The following is a 24,246-nucleotide window of genomic DNA, read 5'->3' on the forward strand; positions in this document are numbered from 1 at the left end:
GCATTATTGCTCATTATTCTTTATCTCTTAGTATTCTTTATCTCTTATTATTCTTTATCTCTTAGTATTCTTTATCTCTTAGTATTGGAATCCAAAGAGAGGACAAACGTAAATGTTTAAAGTAACCAATTTTAACAGCATCTACTGCCATTCTTTATAGTTCAGGCAATTCCTTCTCTGATTTTCACTATTACTTACAGTTGTGGTATTTAGCGTCACTTACCAAGCAACTCAATACCCGAGCAGTGTTACATCAGCTTAGTATAGACAGCATGAGTTTGCAGTGATGACCCTTCTGTTTCAGAGTGTAAAAGCATGATGCAAGACGCACCTGCTGTTGCTGTCTGCAGGATGTGGCGCTTGTGCTTACATTTATTCAATACATTTAAATCTGGAAATTAATTATGGCATAAAGAATGACTAATAAATTAATAACGCTTGTTTAACAGATAAATAACAGACTGGATCTGTCAAAAACTGAAAATAGAGCACTCTCTTTACTATCTGAAAAAGAGTGTAAAGAGTGTATAAAAAATGTATTTATGCTTTTGACCTTTACAGATACTGGTGAAGTGAAGTTCACCATTCTCACAAGGTGTAGAAAACCAGGTTGAATAGATCCAGGGTACTCAATTTTTCACTAAGCCATCATCTGCTTTGTAAAACGCACAGTCATGGTTAGTCACTGCTTTTACGTCTTAGTTTAATTCTCACCAATCCACAAACACACCTTTCAATTGTTTGGAAAACTGTCTCAGCATGATCAATCACAAAACTGTTATATGCTTACACATATATAGATATAGAGAGAGAGCGAGAGAGAGAGAGAGAGAGAGAGAGAGAGAGAGAGAGAGAGAGAGAGAGAGAGAGAGAGAGAGAATCAAGAAACAGACAGAGGACAATTTGAATAGTATTTCTTTCTCTTCAAGAACAAAGAAAGCAATCCATCATCAGTCTTGTCAACGCTCTGCTCGGTGATTCAGTGATTTCACAGAGATTGGTCATCATGACTAGCCAAATATCCAACTCTTACAGCCTTGCAGTATTTTTTTTTGTCATTTCGATCATAACAATGCAAACATCCGTAACTATATAACCAACACTTTTGACAATAAAATATCTGAATTCACGAAGATTAAACCAGGAAAAATAACATGTTATACAGTTCCTATATATATATAAAAGAAAACCAATATCAATATTCTTTGAAATCTCCGATTTAAATATATCCACTGAAATAAAGCTCTGTTGCTGGCCTGCAGAATGTAGGATCATTATAAATTTAAATAAGAAAATAAATACAATATACATACATATACATATGTATACACACACACACACACATATATATATATACATATATATACGTATACATATATATGCGCTCACACACACATACATTTATAAATATACATATTTATGTGTATATATATTTATATGTATGCATAATATTTCATCTTCATCTTATTGTACTTTTTTAGCTATGCTATTACAACACAGTAACATTCAGCAGACATGTCACATGGATAATCACTGGTCATCATGACTGCAGTACTGATCATACGTGTCTATATTAAAGTAGGACAATCTTTTCCCAAACATATTGATTTAAATAAAGCTCTAGCAGGGTTTTTTCCTTTCCAAGTCAAGAAAATACATAAATGCACTACGAAAAGATTCCCAGTCTTTGTTTTTTTTTATATATCTAAATTTAACTACCTTCCGTTTCTTCATCTTACATATAAGCTAAATCAACATTTTCATACTGTCCATAGCATGTTTTTTAACAATTTTCACAGCCACAAATATGACAGAGGATTCAAAAACAGCACTTTTACGCCACCAAAAAACCATAGTACTGGAATGTACAGTTTCTCCAATGGCAAATCATGCAAACACAGCCCCAACACATTCACCATTGCCAGTTATTCACACACACGCACACTCACACACCACTTTCATCCAAAACACACAAAAACACAAGAGAAACACAAGTACTGGCAGCTAAACACAGGCATACACACCAAAGTTACAGCAACAACACTGTCATACATTAACAGCCCAACAGTACAGTGTCAATGATGGTGCATTAGAGGTCACACAGTAACACTGCAACATCACTATTGTGACAATTGTTACCATCAGCTAATCAGCAGGATCATTAATGGAGGATCTGAGCAAGCGGGAAAAAAACAGATAACATCAAGTTCACCTGAAAAGAGAACAAAAGCATCTAAATCAATACTTAGTTAAAAATTAAATATTCAGCATGAACATTTCATATACCCAATACAACACATGAGAGTATTACACAAAAGTGGAGCATGTTGGTTTTGTATGACGTAAAGTAAATCCCTGTAGTAGCTCTACACAGCAGAATTTCAGTTTTACTTTTGTTTTACATCCAGTTTACACAATGTCAAGTTTTGGGTTATAATTGTAAGAACCTTAAAAGTTCAATCAAAACCAGTTACAATATTTTAATGCTGTGGGTAATCTGTCTAAAAGGTGAAAAAGAAAACTTTCACATGAGGCTCATTAACTAAGACCAGGGCGCCTGTGTAAAAGCAACTCACGTTAGGTCTGGTATTTCTGCAGTTGGCTGGCCAAAACCAGCACTGAGTGACTGACTGTTAATCAACTAGTTCTGGCAGGACAGCTGTGGCGTATCGGCTGGCATGGCTGACATGGTCCCCTACAGCCATTATATCCTGCTACACTGATATGGTGGTCTATTTAAAGGCCTTTACGCTCATATTTACACTTCACGCTGACATGCTGCACTGCTACCATGCAGTTTCTCCACCTCTTTTGGTTCTGCTCTGTTTTCATGCACCCAGGCATGACTTTAGTCCTTTTGAGGGTTCTTCTGAAATGCTCATTGCATATTATGTGTCATGTTGTCATGTGTGCTAAATTTCCAAAGCAGGGAATATCCACAAGACCAAAACAGAACAGTATATTGTATGTCATTGATTCAAATTTCATGACTGTCTCCATTTGCAGAAATTAGCAATGGGGATTTTGTACGAAGCTTGAAAATTATTCCATAAATGATTTATTTTAAAAATCAGAATGAGATATTTTGTGTCATAATAGAGATATTCAACTAAACTAAACAGTGAATGACGTGAGCAGGTATCAAGTATATAACAATTCCATGTTGCCTATTATTTGCAGCCTACTGACTTGACTGCCTCGTAAATCTGTGCATGGTTTAAAACTACTGTGTTTGTAATAGGGTAAGTTGTCTTCAAAGAATTTTAAGTAACCACTGTTTCACTTGACATGATTGTGACTCCTTGAGTAATTTCTAATGCAAAAAAGTCAGCTCCCTGTACTATCCACACCTGAGAATGGACAAAGGTATAGGAAACATCTGGGAAAACATGTCCAAATAAAAAACATACAAAGTGCACAGTTTAATACAATAACTCAAGGCCCAGTAAATCATCTGCACAAAACAGATGATGTTCCTGAAAAGGACGGCATAAAGACCTGTACATTGTCAGTACAGAAGACATACAGCTTAGTGGATGTATGGAATAAAAGACACAACATTTGGCTATGTGAACTGAAACAACAGCAAGACTTAGTGGTGCTTCACACTCCTGAATCCTCAGCGATTTTGTCTGTTTCCCCAGAACCAGAGTGTAGACTGCTGCTGCCCCCTTCTGGGTGTCCTGTAGGCAAATTCTCTGACATGGTGGTCTGGTTGGTCTGTGCAGGACTGCCGTGGCGGCTGCTGCGGCTGCCACTGCGATGTCTGCGGTGTTTGCCCTTACGTGGACTAGAACTGCGGGACCTCATCTTCATGACCACAGTGCTGTCATCTTCTGAGCTGACGTCAGAGCTATCTGAAGAACTGCTATCGTGTTCTGAAGTGGGAAGCTGGATCTGAGGAAAAATATTAATAGAGAATAATAATAATATTAAAATGAAGAAAATAAAAAAAAGGTAAAATGAAGGAAAGAAACATAGAAAAAGAGCTGCAAAGTGCCAGTAAAGGGAATGAAAAAAAGCAGATGAGCCTGTCAGCTAAAATAGGTCTTGGGTGCTCTAACCTCAAGAAAAGAGCAGGTTTATGATTACCTGAAATGGTTCTGTTACACCCACAATGGTGCTCATGTTGTTGCTATAGTAACCCAAGATAAAGTCCCCTGAGCCTTTGGGCAATTCCTCCTCTGTAAAGGTTACCTAGAAAAGAGTTAGTTAGACATTTATAAAATGTGATAGAAAAATAATCTTTGAGGATACACACGTATACACACACCCAAATTACCTGATGTTCCTGGCGATGAAAATCTGATTCCTCCTGCTTGGCCCAAACATACCCAACATAATCCTTGTGGTGCTTGAAACCCACCTTAGGGTGCAGTAGAAACATCAAGTCATTTCTAAGAATATGGTGTTATCTAGTGTGTTAAAGGTAAAACAAGTTACCCTGTATAGTCCAATCCAGTCCCATGAACTGCGAGAAAAGTTGGGTGCCAGTTTGAATGTTGCTTTTGCATCATCAATGCTATTCCACTCATCCTCCACCACGATTATGACAAGGGGAATGTCCACTTTGTATGGGAACTACAAAAAACATTGAACATAATTAACTGAATGCTAAAGTGCTGCAAGGTCTTCAAAATGAATTTAAATAACAACCTCAAACAAAATAAGGTCCATAGGATTAGTTGTCAAAACATTATGACAGCTGATGCAATTTGAAGTCTTGTATACATAATAGCACCTAATATTGTGTACATAAAACCTTCCTGCTCTGAGAGCAAACTGCATCTTATCTGGGCCAAAGTTTTCTTCAGAAATATGAATTCAGACATGTGTTTGATTTCATTTTGATGCTGGCAGGGAAACTAAAGTAACCATCCTACATTATTAGCACCATTAGTTAACATTTTAAAGGATGCAAGAGCTAATGATAATGATCATCTTTACGGTACGTGTCTCACCTGCAGGGTAAAGATGGAGGAGACTGGTTTATGGTCACTGACAGTGTACTCCATATGACTTCGGTAGCAGTGCTGTGTCACTTTGGTTCCGCTGGTCAGCCCTGAAATTGAACCACGCTTCCCAACGCTCTGACCAGCAGGTGCGGTTGCCCTCAAGCGCCACAGGATCCGATCGGTCCAAGCGGGTTTACGTTTCTTCCCACTGGGTTGATGGAATTAAAAAAAATTAAAAAAATGCTTTAAAAGATGCAGCAGCTTTGTTAATCAGAACAGTGAGGACAAAACATGGTTGTGCATGCTTCCTTCAGGCTAGTAAAGGCCTTTCTTCTATGGAGGTGCAATAACTTTAAGCCAGACAGTGATATTTATTCAGTGAATACATTTACAATATTTCCAGCCATCACCAACCTTGTATCATATGTATTTGTTCCAACGTCAAACTTATAGGTGGGAGGGAATTTCAGAGGCCCCTCTTGGAATCCCTCCAACACTGTCTCGCTGTCTTTAGCCATGTTAAGCTGTAAACATTGGAATTAGTGCAATTTTTTTTTTTTTACTTATTACTCAATGTTCAGACAAGAAGAGTGAGTCTCTCTACTACCCTCTAGTGGAGGTAGAGAGGGTGGTTTTTCATATTTAAAATAATAATAATAATTTAAACTTATGAAGTTAGAAACAGGCATTCTGATATAAAGTCAAAAACTTTAAGAGTTAAGAGTCTTTAAGGAGTCAATTCTGGAAAAGGTTTCAGTGTTTAGACTACCATTCCCTAAAAAATATAAACCATTGAAATGTCAAAATAATGAGTTGCTATGGATACACACACGTTAAAGGATAAATTGTCCAGTGCTTTTTAAGATGAATGGATGCAGTGAAGTAAACCATACAATTTTATTCTTACCTGATCTTTTTCCAACAAGATGGAAAGCTTGTTGTTGTCAATGGCTGATTTTACCACTTGCATATCTAGGTCATCAATACGGAAATTGAGATCCCCTAACCAGAACACAACACTGAACATAAAAAGGGAAAACTTTGTAAACCCAAATAAGTGGAGAAAAAGAAAGAAAGTGAATGCTTTTATCCAATCTTGAAGATTTAATTCATAGCGTTCATGGATGTAGAGAGCTTTGCATTTCCTGTTGGTGCCGGGAATAGTGCATGTAATTATGTCACCTGTGGTAATAAATGGGTTTTATAACCACAAGAGAGGGAATTCTGGGGCAGCAAACAAAATACTGCTATTGGATGTCAAGTGAAGTAATGACTGGTGATTTGAGTTTTCATTTCATGTTGTACAGCATAAATCTGCAGGCAGCTGGTTACAGTGAAAGCCAAAGGGGTTTAATCAACCAAGCTGTGGTTGTGCAGCTCTTCACCTAAAATCCCAAAGTTGTCACTTCCAGTTTTATTATTACCTCAAACTTTTAAACTCATTTCATCACATATTTCGATGAACAACAGTGTTCAAAGTTCCGTGAATGCAGTATATTGCATTTCCCTGTGACTACTTTTTTAAAAAGAGACAATTCACGTGTTGCCAGTTAAATTTCCTTTGTAAGCCATCATCCTCATCATCACGTTCAATTACGTACCTAGCTGAAACATGAAGTTACATGTGTGTGTTCGCATGTGTTAAGGTGTACTGACTTACTCATGGTCAAGAACACCAGTGGCAGCCTGACCCTCAAACTGTTGCTGCTGCAAGATGCTCTCGAAGTCCTCCATCCGCTGATCAGAGTTTTCCATGTGAGCCGGCAGGTGGCAGTTTAGGAAGCAAACGCTGTGACCAAACGCCAACATGCGGGCACTAACACCGCCCTTATTTCCCTGTAACACAGACAAGAAGGAAAGTTAAGGTCAAGCTGACTATGTTAGCGTTTGGCACAGCATATACAAAGTCTGACTGAACTGAAAGTAATGTGTTATTATTAGAAAACCAGCAGCTATAAATGAAAGAGGAAAAGATTTTATGCATCAATCTCACCGTTCCTAGAAAAAAATTAAATAAGTGGATGGATGCCAATTCATCAGTCTGTTTTCTGAAGCCATTGGGGTTGCAGGTGGGGATACCTTTCATTTGAATTCAATTCATCCAATCTAACGTGCCATTTCACAATAAAGCCATCTCATGGCAAGTTACAGAAAAAACACACACCATAAATTAAATTCAAATTAAATATAGCCCAAGTCAGTTTAGTTAATAATAGTACATTTGATATTAATGTATTTATAAAATGCCAATACATTAAAAGAGGCCTAATCTTTAAAAATCCAGTGGATCCAATCAAATATTAAATGTGATCCAGTTCCTTCCTCCTGAATATGCACAGGGTCAGGATGACATTGGAGAGAAAGAAACTCCCCCCGGGCCCAGACCCGGGAGATCGGCATTATGAAAGGAGTATTCCCGGATATAAAATGTATAAGGACAGCAATTTTTTTACTTTTTTTTTTTTTTAAACTGCATTTATTTGTCTCTGCAACAGCGAAACAGGATAACTCTTCATTAAAGAATAAGCAGTATGAATACTTAATGCAAACATGGAAGTGCACAGTGGGATAAAAATGAGTCAGGGCATTTTCTCTTACTATTTTTTGTTTGAACTACTTCCAGTATAAAACATCCCTATTTGGACATGTGGAGAAAGTTTTAGTTTCATCATTATGTAAATAAACATGACAGTACAGACAGTCATTCATTGTGAAATTAGTTTTCCTGTGTGTGAGACTCCAACATCTACTGTATCTCCTCATTTTCATAAAACTGGATGAAGTCGCATTTGACTAACAAATTACAACACCTGATATGACACATTATAACCAGTGTGTTTTTAAGATATTGGTCAGGGTATCATTTACAGGAATATGAAGCGAAAACTGTTACAGAAATGCATTCCACTTTTTAAGTGTTGCTCTGCTGCGTAAAGTTTTTGTATAACAAAGTGCTTATCATAGCTATCTTACCCAGTAACCCCCTAGGCCCGTGCGGGTGGTTTCAGTCTGGACTCCACGGAGAAAGGGCAGATGGAAGTATTTGGCAAAGACCAGCAGCAAACAGCCCTGCATCCGCTGTGATGTCACCTGAAGGGCAGACAGGCAAAGAGTGTGAGATTGGAGGAACTAAATATGGGTAAGATACGGGAGAATTGGAATCATTCTCTAAAGAGAACAGTATCAAAATTTCCCTTGCACAACATCATAGCTGTATAAATAAAATATACATATATCTTGACCCTTTCTCACCGTGTCCCTTTTTTCATGGCACCCTACAGGAGCCAGTGGCTTCTCTCTACCACCATTTTACACCATACACTACACTCTACGCTGCACGCTTGTGGTCTGCACTTGCTGTGGTTGCAAACCGCTTTGTGGAAAGAGGCCTGCAGTGTTGGCTCTTCATGTTTAGACCTTTCCATTTTCCAGTTCCTGCATCTCCCAGAATTCCGTTATGCAGATCTGGACATTTGTGCTCTGACATGGAAAACGCTGTAGATATCTTTTTACTTGTGAAAACGGGCAGGAATCTCATGCATACATGTGTTATAGGAGGTGTATCCATGTTATGTCAACCCCTTTCCATGATATGCATGTTCAGCCCTCCCTCACCCGTCATCCTGTTATCTACACATACCAACCCCCTACTGCAGTCTGATGCACAATCGTACCCAAACTGAAATGCCCTGTGGACAGTAACAGAGGCATACACGTGACAAAACCCTCTTGCCTGTATACTGAGAGGATATTTGAACAACTTTGTTGCATAATGGATTCCATTGAACCGTAAAGGCGACTGACTTTATTTCTGGTATGAGTAAAGACAAATGAATATCTGAACGTATCTGTGCCAGTTTGAAATAATTTGCCTGGGTGTGCTGCGGTGTAACAGTATTTCTTATGAGCATCAGTGAACAACGGAAGCTCTTGCAAAGCCTTAAGAGCATGAGAGGCACTTAAGCCCAAAGACAAATCTGACAGAGAAGGCAAGTGCTCAGACTCCATGTTTTCTTTGTAGAACAACGCACAGGACTACATAAATCACATGTGAAACAAGTTGATGTAAGCAAGGAAGCTTGGAAATTTTAAAATAAAAAATAAAATAATCAGAGTTTATTAATTCCGACCTAATGCAAATGACCACCAACGCATCATCGTCTTCCTTCACTGTTGATTACACAGAATGAATGAACAAAAATAATTTGCTGGATTGTTGATGATTAAATCTGTTCTTCTGCGCATAAAAAGTCAAATTCAATGGACTGCGTCATAACACTGACATTTACAATTGTAGTTTTCATTATCAAAAAATATGACAGTAATCAGTCCAAATTGTATGGTGAATAGTCAAAATAAAAAATGTCCTTTTAGCTCTGCAGTGAAAGGCTCACAGAGGCTTTCTTGTGCTTGCAGCCATTACAACTAGTGCATGAAAATGAGTCTTGATGAGCAGTCTCCAAGATGGTTACTGTTAGATGTCGTCCACCCCAATGTCATAAGTATACAACTTCCTATAAACATCACCCTGCATATTGCCCTGTTTGGGAGCTTGACAAACTTGCAAACCTCAGATCTGCTTACCATATTACTATCCACTAGAATCGCACAAAGAAGTCCCATCCAGATTATGAAAACAAGGTTTAAGCCAACGTAGTAGACCATGAAACAGCTGGAGGACAGCATCAGTCTCACAGTCAGAGGCCCATCAAAACTGACAACAACGCCATCCAAAAATAAAACAGCACCCTGGGAGACATTTGTCTAGCACTTTCAGCTCGACAGCTGATTCACTGGCTCTAGCCCGATGTGCCAATGGAGCCATGCTTTGTTTCATACGCAGCAAGCCCAACACTTATCACAGCTACAATGTGTGCTCTTAAAAAGGATATATGTGAAAATAACAACACTGCAGACAAGTATTCTACAATACAGATATTTTACATATATTAGTATAAGTATGTAAGTAAGTGTATTTATTTATATATAGATATGCTGTAGTTACAATGGTTTTGACATGTGTGGAATGAATCAATAAATGAAATGAAATATTTGTGCATTTAATGTTTAAACGTAAGAAATCTATATATACTATACATAATGTGCAAGTTGTAAATTAAGACACAACTTGCTGGATTTTGTTGGTATGTGTAGCCATTAAAACAGTGACTCTCAGCTATTAAGGTGCAGAGGAAGACCAAACGTGGGTGGGAGATTGACGTTGCACTAACAGCTTGGCTTACAGCGGAAGACAGCAGATACGCTGACATTTCACGCCTGTTATAAATCATCACCTCATCAATTGCTCAGGGAACAAAATGAGCCGAAGCAGCAAGAAATACAGATCTTCCCCAACGATAATGTAGTCTGTATAATTCTACGATGCACAGCAAATTACTTTTGACTTTGTGCAGATGTATTGGCAAAAACCAAAAAAACATTACTGACCAGCACATAACCAAAGGGACTGAGTCTCTCCATGCAGACCTCGCTCCACTGGTCTGTGAACAGGACGTCTTTCAGTCTTTTGTTAATCATTGAATTCACTTCCTGCAGACTAGATGTAAAATGACAAACAACAGAGCAAAATGGTCAGCAGCAGACAGATGTCCCAGAGGAACAAAAAGAAAGAATTGGATTTAAACCATAGATTATTAAGTAAAAAAGAATTTCTGCCACATAAAGAGAGACATTAAAAACTAATCCTTGCAGTCCATTAATGATATTGACTGCAACATCGATGTAGGATGGGTGTGCATAAATTGTGTGACCAACACGTCACACTTACCCGATAATGTACATGTCTGTGTTTCCATCTCCCACATTCAACCCCAGTAAAGCAGTGATGTCATCAGGTGGCGTGGCAGAGCCCACATTCCAGGTGATGATGTGCACCCTGTTGGAAGAGGGTGTTACATAAACTCCCTAAACACTCATCCCCTATACGCCTGTGTCATAACTCACAGACTCTGAATGAGACAACAGAACCCCATACATTATGTACCATGTATATCTCTACTGTAATGAATGAATTGTCTTTATTTCGGTCATTGTAAAAGTTATTTTGCAAAACAAAATTAAAAAAGTAAAATAAACATTGCTTTTGCTGAAAAGGTGTAGGCTGAAGCCGTAGCTTATAGTGCCTACCCTTTTTATCTTGTGATCAGCTTAAATCTGAAACATTAGCATTAATCTGTGGAAACAGACAATGCATAAAGAAGACAAAAAATAAATAAGAGAAAATATAAAATTGACGTTTCACATTCTAGAATGTTTTTGATAATATACTTTATAGTTAGTGTTTTATATTTATTTACAATATTTTCTTTAAACATTTTCTTAAACTTGTAGATATAACTGCACATTTTTAAGTCGTTGTCACAACTATTCCATATTTCTCTTGCCTTAATTGATGTATATTTCTTTTTAATATTTCTTCTTGCTGCCGTCATCTCAAACATGAGTTTCCCCCTCAGGTCATAGCGGGTTTCTTTTATTTGGAACAAATCCTGAATGCAGTTTAGAAACACTTTCTGCTGGGCTTTAAAGGCAAATAAAACAGTTTTCTGCTCTACTATATCATGGAATTTTAGAGTATTATATTTAATAAAGAGATTATTTGTTGGTTCATAATAGTCAGATCTATTAATTATCCTTAAAGCTCTTTTCTGTAATAAGAAAATAGGGTTTATATTTGTTTTATAGGTGTTACCCCATACCTCCACACAATAAGTCATGTATGGAACTATGAGTGAGTTATACATCAATAACTGTCCTCTTTGATCATTTAAGATGTGACTATATTTATTGTTGTGTCTTTTTGTAATATTATGATGCAAGTATGTATGCATGCACACAACGTTTTGAATAAATGCTGGAAGTAAGAGATGAATAAGCAACAAAAACAGGAAAAACCCTAATTGTAACCCTGTTTGTTCTGGATATCCTACTTGAGCCAGCATAAACAGGATTAGGATAAAGTGTTTGGGTGGAGTTAGTTTGCTTTATTACATGTGTGAGCTGTGAATTTGTAGAAATCATGTAGAAATTCACACTGGTACTGGTGACAAGCCTTCTGTCTGATACTATAATGGTTTTTAGAACCCTGACATGAAAGCACGTGCTTTCATGTGTGTACAATGCTCACTAACTGGAAGAATGTATGATTGTCATCGATACTCTTGCAGCATTAAAACATGTAAGATATATCAAATTTAAGTTGTTGCCTTTATAGTGACAATTTGTTAGAGTTCTGCAGTTGTAATTTCATGGCTCATCATCCCCCTGAGAACTAATCCAGATATTGTCAATCAATTCTTTTAATCAACATTCCTTCCAGGAATTCTGTTTAGTACAGCAATTTGAAACCTACTGAATAATTAAGTTATTTTTGAGTAAAAAGACACAAATGTTATATGGGTCATTTACATACATTAAACATGTTATAATTTTATATATATTATAAAGCTAGGAAATGCTTTAAATGTATACCACAAAACTTGAGATGAAGGGAGAAATCATGCAGAGGTTTAGTGTATAAACTTTACTGAAATCATGCGACCTTGCAGCATTAACTATCAATAATATATATTCTTTTAAAAAGTAAACCATGTGCATGGCTAAATGCTGTCTGGTAGTGAAAAGCCCTGCAGAAGCAAGCTGCCACATTACTGTCAGGATGCATGTGGAGAGCAGGAGACCCACCTGAAGTCTTCCACAGTCTGAGACTGAGTGTCAGCAGTGCCTGCGACGGAGAGGGCTCTCTGTGCGTGAGGATTCAGGTGAGGAGCCGCCGGCCTGCTGCCGGGTGGCTGGGGAACTGAGGCAGCCCTAACAGGGTGGAAACCTGGACGTTTTGGACCAGCCTTAACACTGTCCCCGCCGCGCTCTTCTGTTGGTTTGACTGTTGCAGGGTGAGAGCCTCTGAGGTGGCTCGGGGCAGAGCCATCAGTCACACTCTCCTCTTGATTGGTTAGTGGAGCAGGTTTACCTTTGACTTCTGAGATGTCAACAGAGCCCTCAACTCTGGGGCTTCTCTGAGGTCCCCGAGGCCTCAGGGGAGCTGCAGGTTGGTCAGCCGTCAGCTCAGCAGGTGGATTCACTGTATCTGGAGCTGGAGTTGCTGTTAAAGCCTCTGCTCTGCTGTTTGGATTGTCTTCTTTGTTTTTGCTTTGGCTCAGCTTATTTGGATCCATTTCTGGGATTCCTGTGACAATAAAAGGCAGAGCAATGTTGCCACTGTTTCCACTTCCATTACACACATTTTATTTACAGCTTAGGAATTCAACATCCAAACAATCTTATGCTACTAACTCTAAAGATCCTGCTCATCTCCAAGAGCCCAAAGGACCAAGATGACATCAGATAGGTAAGGTAGACACATTTTTTTAAAAAAAGGAAAAGGAAAAAAAAAGCGGAGCTACCAGGCCCAAAGAAGATTTTTTTTAAACACACACATCCACTCAGCCGAATGAACAGATGAAAAACAAATTAAACAAGTTATATTTGTAACAAACGACAGCTGTAGAACAGTACAACACAAGAGGAGACACGTTCTCTCCTAACCCCAAGAACACAATTTATCATGAGCTCAAGAGCTGCCTAAGCTGTCTATTGATCTTCCAGTGACAACTGAGAGCTTGGTCAGTTCATTTCAGCTCAGAGCTCCTGCTGCACACTAACATGAGGAACCACTGCATGGACTACAGCATCACAAATCAACAGCACATAGAGGATTTTTAGAGAGATCAAGCAGACACAGGGAGCTGAAGAGAAGGAGAGAAATCCAGCGAGGATTTTTATCTAACGATACTGCGATATATCTTCAATGTTTTTATTTAACTGACTGATATAACACAATGACAAGCCAAGTTATAAACCAGAGAATTGCAATATTTTGAATGAAAAGGAATAATAAAATTGAGAAACAACAAAAAGGAAGTAATTATTTTTTAAATACAAAGGAGGTTAAAGACAACTGAGTTATACTTAAAGACTTTTAAACCTTCAATTAAACCGTTGCCACAAAATAATTAGAAAATATAACACATGGGGCCCGATTTACTAAAGGTTTGCGTGCGTAAAAACGTGTGCAAACTTGACATCACCTGCAAACCAATGTGCAAGCTGATCTACTAACAGCGTGCAAAGAGGACTGCGCCTCTCAAATGAGCAAAATAGCACACGCAATTCATTTAGTACTTTTGCCCTGATGAATAATCAATATGGGGCATACCCGCCAGAAATCGCTAAATACTGGGAGGGGAAGATGCAAATTGGTCCATTTACCACGCGCAATGAGATTTACCAAGCCTGAAAGTTTTTGCGGGGATTGTGATTGTGTCTGTATTTAATACGTTCGAAAGGAAGGTGCTAATCTGCCCAGCATTACGCACCGATGCTTGTTGGTGCCTGATTTGAGGACTGGGGTGGGGATGGCTCAACTTGTGGTGAGGATTCTCCACATGCAAAAGGAGAAATATTTTATTTGAATGTTAAATCAAGTATTATTCAGCAAAAGGTTGCCACAGGAGGCACATTCATTTTTTTATTTGTGATAATAAATAAATCACGTGTTTTCATGGAGAAAAAAGTGTTTCTTATTGTGCGCCTATACTTGTTCTGCAGTTGTCATACCCCGGTGTTGTGCCGTATTCAGCACCCCTGCCGTGAAAAGCACCCCCTCGTCTGACAAAAATTATATTCTCATTCCGTGTCATGTTCTGTTTAGCGTCCAGTTTTGTGTTAATGATTCATGTTTAAATGCGCTCATGGATTCCACAATAGTCATACTTTCCCACAATCACAGTCACAGATAACAAAAATCGGGTAAATGGTTATTGATGTCATTAATTAATAGCCTGCTTACTGTGTTGTCTTCCATAATATTTGTAAATATATATAATATAAACTCCTAAGTATGTGTTTGTGTGAGTGTGTATATATAAATATATTGAAGTGTCAGTGTGTTGTTTTTTTTCTTGGTCTACTTATCATTGAATATACGAGGGGGTGCTTTTCACGGCAGGGGTGCTGAATACGGCACAACAATTTGCCTCGTCCACTAATATCTCTAACTCCAACTCGTCAAATTTCATTTTGCGCTTGCGACTATATCCTGCTTTCCATCCAGACTCTCCATGGCGCAAAGTTTGCGCCGCAAACCGTAAGACGCGCAACACCTCATTTAAATACTGCTGTTTGCACCTGTTATCAATCTTAGTTGATCACCCGCAAACCACGCAACAACAGCACGCGCAAACTTTTTCAGTGCACACGCAATTTAGTACTCTTTATTTAGGATCTTAGTAAATCGGGCCCATGGTGTAATAATTGTTCATCAACCAGCAAGGGAGGCAAATACCTAAAACTAAAATATTTGACCACATAGGGCACGTGGATGATTCATAGGTATAAGCTTTAAAAGAGCTGATTTGTGAACAACACCAAAGCAGCCTGACGCAGAACCAACAGTCAGTGGTCACTGAAAATTGACTCATGGGAAAAGGACAAAACATCCCTCCATCCATTTTATATATCAACATTACACTGTTAAAGATTGTGGAAAGCTGGAGGACTAAAATGCCATAGTCATAGTTTTGATGAGGATGTGGAACCTTTAAGGAGCAGATTATGGCAAACACTAACCTCGTGCATTTTCCACATGGTGGGAATTGTATCCCATGCCTGACATACACACAGCTTAAGATAGTAGGGAGAGCGGGCTTCCTGCTAGGGGACAAAAAAAAACGACAACAAAGCTCTCCTCTGATTATTCACATGACCTTGAGAGGGACTACGGCTTTCATGTCGAGATTAGAGCTGCCTCTGTATTCCACATGTGCCCAGAAATATTCTGGTCTTCCAGTCCACCAATAACCTGACGCTTGGCTGGGCATAATGTATTCCTGAGGTCCATCTATGGCATTTAGAGTGGAAGGGGGTGTGTGTGTGATGGAAGGGAGTGAGTGGGCACACGTGGGAGTGGGTGGGTGCAAAACGAGTTGAGGAGAGCGGGAGAGATAGTCAACAGAAAAAGCCCCTTCCCCTTCAGTGACAACACTGTCTTTTCGCAGAATGTCTCTACATTGATCCTCTCCCACTTCCCTCTAGCGCTCTCTGTTTATCCAAGCTTTAATCCCTCTTCTCTGGCTCATTTATCACACCACTTCTCAAAGCTTTTCTCTTTCCACTTCTTCCCCCAGATCCAATGCTCCATCTTCCCATTACAATTCCTCATGGAAAAACTATTTCCATTCTCTTCTCCCCTTATCCACCCCATGCACTCTGAAGTGACACTTAACATTCCTCCTGCGGCATGCTCTGTATTGTCTGCCTAAGCCAATTACCACACAATCACCATCAATGACGTCAGGACACAGTGCCAACATCCACCACAACAACAGACAGACAGGGATCATAATCCGCAGTAATGTGTCTTTCTGAGCTCAAAACCAGAAGAAGAAAGATGTCCTACATTAGCTTTTCTGGGAACACTTGAAAACTAAAGCTATTTTTCCCACATTCAGGTTGACATAGGACCAAGTGAAATGATTCGATAAAAATGCATGTTTCCCTACTGGGGGTGTGAGAGCCGGAGGAACCAGGAAGGATGTAGTGTCACCCAAACAGCAGGCTCCAGCCAGTTGTTATGGCTCTTTTTCTGTGATTTAATCAACAACAAGGGTCGTTTTGGAAGATTGAGTCAGATGAATGTTGAGAAGCTAATTCGATTTTAATCAATAGCGGTGAAAGAGGTAATCTGTATTTTCACATCGAATTATCTTTTCTCTTACATCACCAGTTTTTGGTGGCCACGTTGTGTTGTTTCCTGTCACATTTTGATCTCTTTGGTGTTTAAACTGGAATTACCACCAAGCCGTGTGTTGGTGATGAGAGCCTCCGGAGCCACATGCCCTCATGACGGGGACTGTAATGATGACCCACCAGCAGCTGCTGTCTAAGCTGGAAATGGCTCCTCCAGGTCATAATGCAACCCTGTATCCACAGTAGGAAAGGGCGATATTTTACCGTTCACGATAAACCGTCAAAAAAATTCCTCACGATAAGAATTTGTCATGTCGCGGTAAAAACGATAAATTCCTGTTGATGATGTTTTTGTGTAAAGCTGATTTTTGGAAGGAAGGAAGGAAGGAAGGGAGAAAACAAGGAAAGAAGGAAGGAAGGGAGAAAAGAGGAAGGGAAGAAGGAAGGAGAGAGCAGGAGGAAAGAAGGAAGGAAGGGGAAAAAAGAAGGAAGGAAGGGAGGAAGGAAGGAAGGAAGGAAGGAAGGAAGGAAGGAAGGAAGGAAGGAAGGAAGGAAGGAAGGGAGAAAAGAGGAAGGGAAGAAGGAAGGAAAGAGCAGGAGGAAAGGAGGAAGGAAGGGAAAAAAGAAGGAAAGAAAGAAAGAAAGAAAGAAAGAAAGAAAGAAAGAAAGAAAGAAAGAAAGAAAGAAAGAAAGAAAGAAAGAAAGAAAGAAAGAAAGATAAATTCCCGTTGATGACAAACATGGCGGATCTGAGAGCGTGATAGATTCATAGTTAAAAAGGTGGAGTTGAATTGGTATTTTTTTTTATCATCATTTTTATCGTTATCGGGATAAATGCCAGAAATAATCGTGATACATTTTTTTAGTCCATACCGCCCATCCCTAATCCACAGCGCCTCATCTTCCTGATCAGGTCATAGCCCAGGCTGCAGTTTGTCAAGATGATTTTTGCTTATGACCTAACACTCAAACATGTAGACAACAGGCAGTGTAATGACTGTAATGCAAACTGCCTTGTAAAGCCAACTAATGGGACCTAACCTAATTATGGAGTCAAATTCAATGACAAAAACTCACGAGGGGGATAGAAATTGTAATCCTCTGTACACAAGTGTCTGCATATGCATGAAATTACAACACTCTCGGTTCACTGGCCATGTGTTACTTCCTACAACAGAAGCTCGACAGTGCAGGGGCTGCTATTCCCGCTAATATTGAGAAAGCCTGGGTAATAACTTCTGCATTTGAAATAACACCCATTGTTTTGGACTGCACTGCTGCCACCAGACCATTATATTTGCAGTTAAAATACTCCCAAATACAAGTGCTGATATTGTATTGTATGTACAGTGCTGGGAATGATCTGATACAGATCCTAGAAGAACATGGATATGCAAATATTTATACCAAACCAGATGGCAGTTTGTCAGGATATAACATCTGGATTATGTGTTTATGCAAACACAATGACATATTCATCCAAACACAACAACACGTCCTACTTTGCACACTTCCATTTTAGGTAGAGACCATATTTATATGCTGTGATAGAAATGTCTGAAGCCCCTGCTGTAAATGGGAGCAGGGCAGAGTATTTGGCCTAATTACACCCCATAAAGTACGATTTATAGCCGTAAAGGGTATGAAGGTCATCCTAACTGTGCTGTTTTGCCTACAATTATCTCAGACATGTGAGTGGTAGCGTCTGCAGGTGCTGGGGAAAGTGGAGAAAAAATATTAAAGAGCAACTGTGTCAGTGTGATTCATCAGCATGAGAGTTGTGAAATCCACAGGATTATTCTTAATTATCAATATTAAGCAGTAAAAAAACATGTCAACACGCTTCTCTGATCCCGGTATCAATGCACATCCTCTTTTTGCGAGACAATCTGGGTCTCGGGAACGTTTTGTGGGATGGATGAAAACAATAACAAAAATATTGAATGTCTTGCAAAACAAGCATGTCCTGCCAGACTGTAAATGCTGATTTATGGTTCCGCGTTACACCAACGCAGAGCCTACGCCGTATGGTACGTGCTACGTTGCGTGTCGCCGCGTAGGAGGGTACGCGTCGATTTAACGCGGAACCATAAATCAGGCTTAAACGCCAAGGATCGGGATCGTGACGCATGCGTGAGCCGAGCAATCATCACCTTTACCTGTTTGTGGTTTCTCTCTCGCAAATGGCTGTGACAGCTCTGCTGGCTGGGCTATCTGGAGACGTAGAGGTCACTCAGTCCGGACTGAGTCTATCAGACTCTCTGTTACACGAAAACACTCTGAACTTTCCTTCCCCGCTGATTCCCAGATGAAACCATCGGCATCTCGGCGGCTTCCTTCCTTTCCTTCCTTCCTTTCCTTCCTTCCTCACGTCCTTCCCTCCTCAGCGAGGAGATGCAGGTGCAGGTGGAGTGTTGCAGAGATGCTGGGGAGAGAGGTTTATACCATGCAGCCTACATCTGCCCCGCCGTGCCCTTCAAACCCGCAGAAGACAGCAGAAGCGCTTCCGTGAAGGAGCAGCTGCTGGCAGCGATGCTGTCGGTCGGGCTGATGATTACAAGAACAAGCCGACTCTGAACCGCGCAGAACCGCGCCAGCTAGAACGGGACTTTATCGCGGCAAATACGAATAAACACGGTTTCCGTCGGCTGTCCGTCAGAGGTGCGTGTGGACGTTCGTCACTGGTTTCCATGACAACGCACCATCCGTCAGCCCCCACGAGAGAGCGAGCAGACGTCCAGCCTGAAGTATGGTTCGTTACATCTACGCAGAGACTACGGCGTAGGGTACGCGGCGACGCGCACCCTACGCCGTAGGCACGGCGTTGGTGTACGCGGAACCATAAATCAGCCTAGTGTCGCCGGGCAGCGCAGCTCTATGTGGTCCCGCTCTACACCGAGGCAACAGCGCCGCACAGTGGGCGGTGTGGGGAAGTGCGTGGTATAAATAAACAGCGTTTACCATGCAGGTTTTTATGAACTGCATGGTTGAACAGGCTTGCCACCCGTCCCTTAAAATACGGAATTGTTACGTAATTGGGAATTAAAAGTTGCGTTCCGTATTGAACCAATACAGACACATATTATGCTCTTATTTATTAATGTCATCATATACAGGTGAAGAACTTCATTCTTAGTAAATTCAACTAAAGGTGAAACAAATATATTATTTCCCACTACATTCAAAGTGAGATATTTCAAACCTTTATTTGTTATAATTTTGGTAATTTTGACTCACACTTTATGAAAACCCCAAATGAAAAAATCTCTATATTATGAAATCAATAAACAATTAAATCATCAAAATAATAATAAAGGTTTAACACATCTTGCTTTGCGTGTAATGAGACTATGTAATATATATGTTTCACCTTTTAAGTTGTAGGTTATATTCTACATCTGGGCTGATGGACGTACACATCATGGGAGGCTATTTCAGTTACTAGTATGGTTGGCTGTCTGTACAGTCATGCAAGTTAAATGCTATTAAAGCACTTTAAACTTTAAATCAAAGCATTTAGTTTTTTTATATAAAATAAATACATTTCTATGCAGTTTAGAAGTTTTGGGGATGTCCCTTTTTTTGGCGCCTGCGCTGCTGAAATCGGGGTGTCCCTTATTTCTATTTCTGAAAGGTGGCAACCCTATGGTTGAATTATCACACGAGCCTCTGGTAGCATAACTAATAATATGTATATTTGTTCAATTCAATTCAATTTCAATTCAGTTTTATTTATATAGCGTCTATTACAACAGAAGCTGTCTCTAGGCGCTTTCCAGAGACCCAGAACATGAGCAATTATTACATAAACATAACATAAACAATGGCAGGTAAAAACCTTAAGCCAAACAGTGGCAAGGAAAAACTCCCCTTTAGGAGGAAAGAAACCCTTTTTATAGCAGTATTCATACTGCTATTAAAGAGTTTCACCTAAAATGAAAGGAAAGGTGTACAAAACTGTGGTGAGACCAGCGATGTTGTTTGGTCTAGAGACAGTGACACTGAGGAAAAGACAGGAGGCAGAGCTGGAGGGAGCAGAGATGAAGATGCTGAGGTTCTCTATGGGAGTGACCAGATTGGACAGGATCAGGAATGAGTCTGCATCAGAAAGACAGCACATGTTAGAGGGTTTGGAGATAAAGTCAGGGAGGCCAGACTGAGATGGTTGGGACAAGTCCAGAGGAGAGATAGTGAATATATTGGTAGAAGGATGCTGAGTTTTGAACAGCCAGGCAGGAGGCCCAGAGGAAGACCAAAGAGGAGGTTTATAGATGTAGTGAAAGAGGACATGAAGGTAGTTGGGGTAAGAGAAGAGGATGCAGAAGAAGAATATCAGTTTGAGGCGATAATAATAGGCCAGCCTTTGGGGATCTGTTAGTAGCTACTATGTAACAGCAAACATCTCAGGATGCACTGGGCCCTTTCCTCACTTTGCTCTCTTTGCTCTGTATGCGTGTACAGTATGTACCATTATTAGCTACTGTCACTGCCAACTTTGCATTTTTATTTGAAGTCCTTTTCACCTCTGACATGAATCCCTCAAGTTCAACCAATCAAAGATTTAAAAAAAAAAAAACAGGCCCTGTTTGATATATAGTTTTCTTAATGGCAGTGATGATGGGGTGGGAGGAAGGTCGCTGGACGACTCAAGAGGTTGATGGGCTCATGTGAGCCAAAGCAGGAAATAAACACGCAAAAATAAGGTCAAAGCATCTGCCTGCCCTTTACATACAGGTTACCTGCTTCTTCTGAAGGCGTCTGTTCACAAGGAATTAAGCCTTGGGAAATGTTGGCAAATTATCATTGATCATGAATTGGTCATAGCTGAATCTGTGAGGAGAGAAAATGATGATCTAAAAGGACAACTGGAGATAATACGCTCCTAGAAAGCTACAACAATTATCACTGAATTAATCAGTAATAAAACGTGGCCGTAGTGGTTTGTAATTATTCTTTATAATGATATACTTATACTTTGACCTGTGACTTAACTGTGGAGAATACAAATAAAGTAACACGAAGGATAAAAAATAAAAGATAAAGTTTGAAGGCCACTAAATTCAATTCAATTCAAAGTCTTTATTTCGAACATGATAGTGTGGTAACAGACATGCTTGAACATTAACAATGAATGCAAGAGAGACATTTCTTTTGGTAGCAGCAGCAGTCTTGAAATGTTCGACAAGGAGTAGGAAGAAGTAAAAAACGTATGAACTCCTACCCCTTGAACTCAATACAATGTTTTCAGATGGACCCTCATTATTAGATATAAGAAATCTTGACGTATTTAGAAGTTACATAAATTAATAGTAATAATTTACACAGTACAAATATATATTGTGATAAACTTGAATATAAATTAGTGGATACCTGAGTGATTATTGCCATGTGCAGTTATATGTCACTGTATTTAAACATTATTTACCCTGAGTCCCTGTATTCATCTATACATTCCAAAATGATCAAGAATCTATAGAAAACATCAGAAACCTTATGAATTCTGTTTGAGGCAAAAACTCCCAAAAGTCAGCAGAATCCTTCTGCAGCTACTATTCATCCCTGAGGCCTTATGGACTTGTGTCTGTGACTTGTGTGTAACCAGAACCAGAACCCAGCCCCCGCCCCCCCCCCCCCCCCCCCCCAAAACACACCTCAATTCTAATATAATTCAATTCACATTAAATAATTAAAATTAACTTTACTTTAATGTTTACAAGCATAGACAGTTCATTTTCCTCTACTAGAACCTAGGAAAAAAGGGGTCTCCTGCACACTGTCAAGTCACTTGCAAAAAACTTTAATATAGGGACCCCTTTTTTCCTTTGTTCACTCCTACCTACTCCATCGCACCTGGTTTTCAAGTTTTTTTAGGTGTGCATCAGCCTCCAGATCTTTATTTTTTTATCCTCTACTAGAACCTCAAATAGAGTCAGTCATACAGTCCAGATATGAAAACAACAGTGCTCCAAATGTAGTCATGCCTACGGATTAACTGCAGATTGCAGGGACAGGTCAGGTGATCTTGGCTGCTCTTTACAATACAATCCAGGTCCAGGGTAGCTGCTGTAGATCTCCATGACCCTCACGTGACTCCCACTGCCGACTCCCTGCAACAGCTCATCATCAGTCTGGTGAATGCAAACACACATCAATAATTTCAGTCTCTGAGAAGAAAATGTCTGTTTGCTAGAACATGCAAGACCTGTGTTTTAACTTAACCCGTTACAGGGCAGGTAACCATGGTAACCATTTATGATAACTGTAGATCCATATACCACACTTGTTTCCAGTATTTGTTACAAGAAGAGAAAAAAGAAAGCTGGCTCCTTTATTATTGTCCAATAGCCCTCTAGAGTTGAAGTTTTAAAGGACTTTCAGGTATTTTATTTACTGCCCGTGAATGGTTGAAGGAAACTGCTTGTGTATCAGGTTCATGTCAGTCTTGTTTTGATTTGTTTTCATTCTATTGAGTTTCTGATTTTGAGTTTCTTCTTCTGAGGCTAACATTACTGGCTATTTTATTTTGTTTAGATCTGCTAGAGATTTGGATCATTTGTTCAATCACACAGAATTCCACAGAAACAGCTGGTACCATAATCTATTAACTTTAGTTCATGTTTTGCGTGTTAAAGGAGCATGAGGCAGGATTGAGGCAGGATTTATGAAAAAAATTCGTATACATTTTAAGTTTTCTAGTAATAATGTTAGATGAAGCGTTCCAAACCAAAAAGAATGAGCCCTCTAGCGTATCTCTCCGTTGCCTTGAACAGGCTGTGTGCTGCAAAATGTGCTGCAATTCCGGTCCCGAATTTCCCGCGCTGTCCTGCGGATGTGACGTCACATGACGCTGCATGCACGTTCTCCCCGTTCTCCCGTGCCGGCTTCACTGTTGGCTGCAGTACCCCCGGCGGCCGTCGTGGCAAAGGTGGCGCTAATGAGTCTCATTTCTTAAAAGGAGCCTCATGCTCCCATAATGGTTATTTAGCAATAAACCTTTCCGTAACCCTCACTCCACCTTTAGGTACCTGAGGTTCTGGGAGTGTTGTGCGTCTTTACGATGGACATTCAAAACGCCTGTCTGCATGACAAAGGTCATTTACTGGTGCACATTGTTGGCACATATCTGCAGGTCTGAATGTACCATTTCTGAGTATTGGGTTGTGATTTGACTCAAATGTTTATTTGATGTTGACATGGTTAATTTTGACATGGTCCTAATTTTTTGTTTTCACAAACAGTGTGGATGAGAAGGACAAGTCCTGGGACACAGCATCTGTGACCTCACCAGGACTGCTACATGTCACACATCCACTGTTCCTGTGATTATTGATTGTCTGTTTTGAGTGTTTCTGGTGTGTTGACCTTTTTTGATAAAAAAAAAAAATAATAATGTGGCTGGGCCAGTGTGTCGTAGAGAGGGTGTGTGACTTTGTCCAATATGGACTGAGGCCTGGACAGCTTCCTCCCCTCGGTCACGGTTGTCAGGGTGTGCAGCTCCTCCCTCACGACATCACTGGCCCTCCTG

At 39.8% G+C, this 24,246-nt stretch overlaps 1 protein-coding gene across 1 annotated transcript; it reads right to left on the reverse strand.

The window, feature by feature from the left end:
- Window positions 1-43: 43 nt before the first annotated feature.
- Window positions 44-19,395, reverse strand: inpp5jb (inositol polyphosphate-5-phosphatase Jb). The gene is made up of 13 exons (XM_061729193.1): window positions 18,881-19,395; window positions 12,660-13,161; window positions 10,744-10,851; window positions 10,404-10,512; window positions 7,929-8,045; window positions 6,616-6,791; window positions 5,863-5,974; window positions 5,370-5,479; window positions 4,962-5,163; window positions 4,444-4,581; window positions 4,283-4,366; window positions 4,093-4,197; window positions 44-3,897 (listed from the first exon to the last, which is right to left on the reverse strand). Exons 2-13 carry the CDS (start codon window positions 13,148-13,150, stop codon window positions 3,604-3,606), a joined length of 2,046 nt encoding a protein of 681 aa, XP_061585177.1. The 5' UTR covers window positions 13,151-13,161; window positions 18,881-19,395; the 3' UTR covers window positions 44-3,603.
- Window positions 19,396-24,246: the final 4,851 nt, after the last annotated feature.

This window comes from Cololabis saira, chromosome 9 (assembly GCF_033807715.1).
Source record: "Cololabis saira isolate AMF1-May2022 chromosome 9, fColSai1.1, whole genome shotgun sequence".
NCBI lineage: Eukaryota > Metazoa > Chordata > Actinopteri > Beloniformes > Belonidae > Cololabis > Cololabis saira.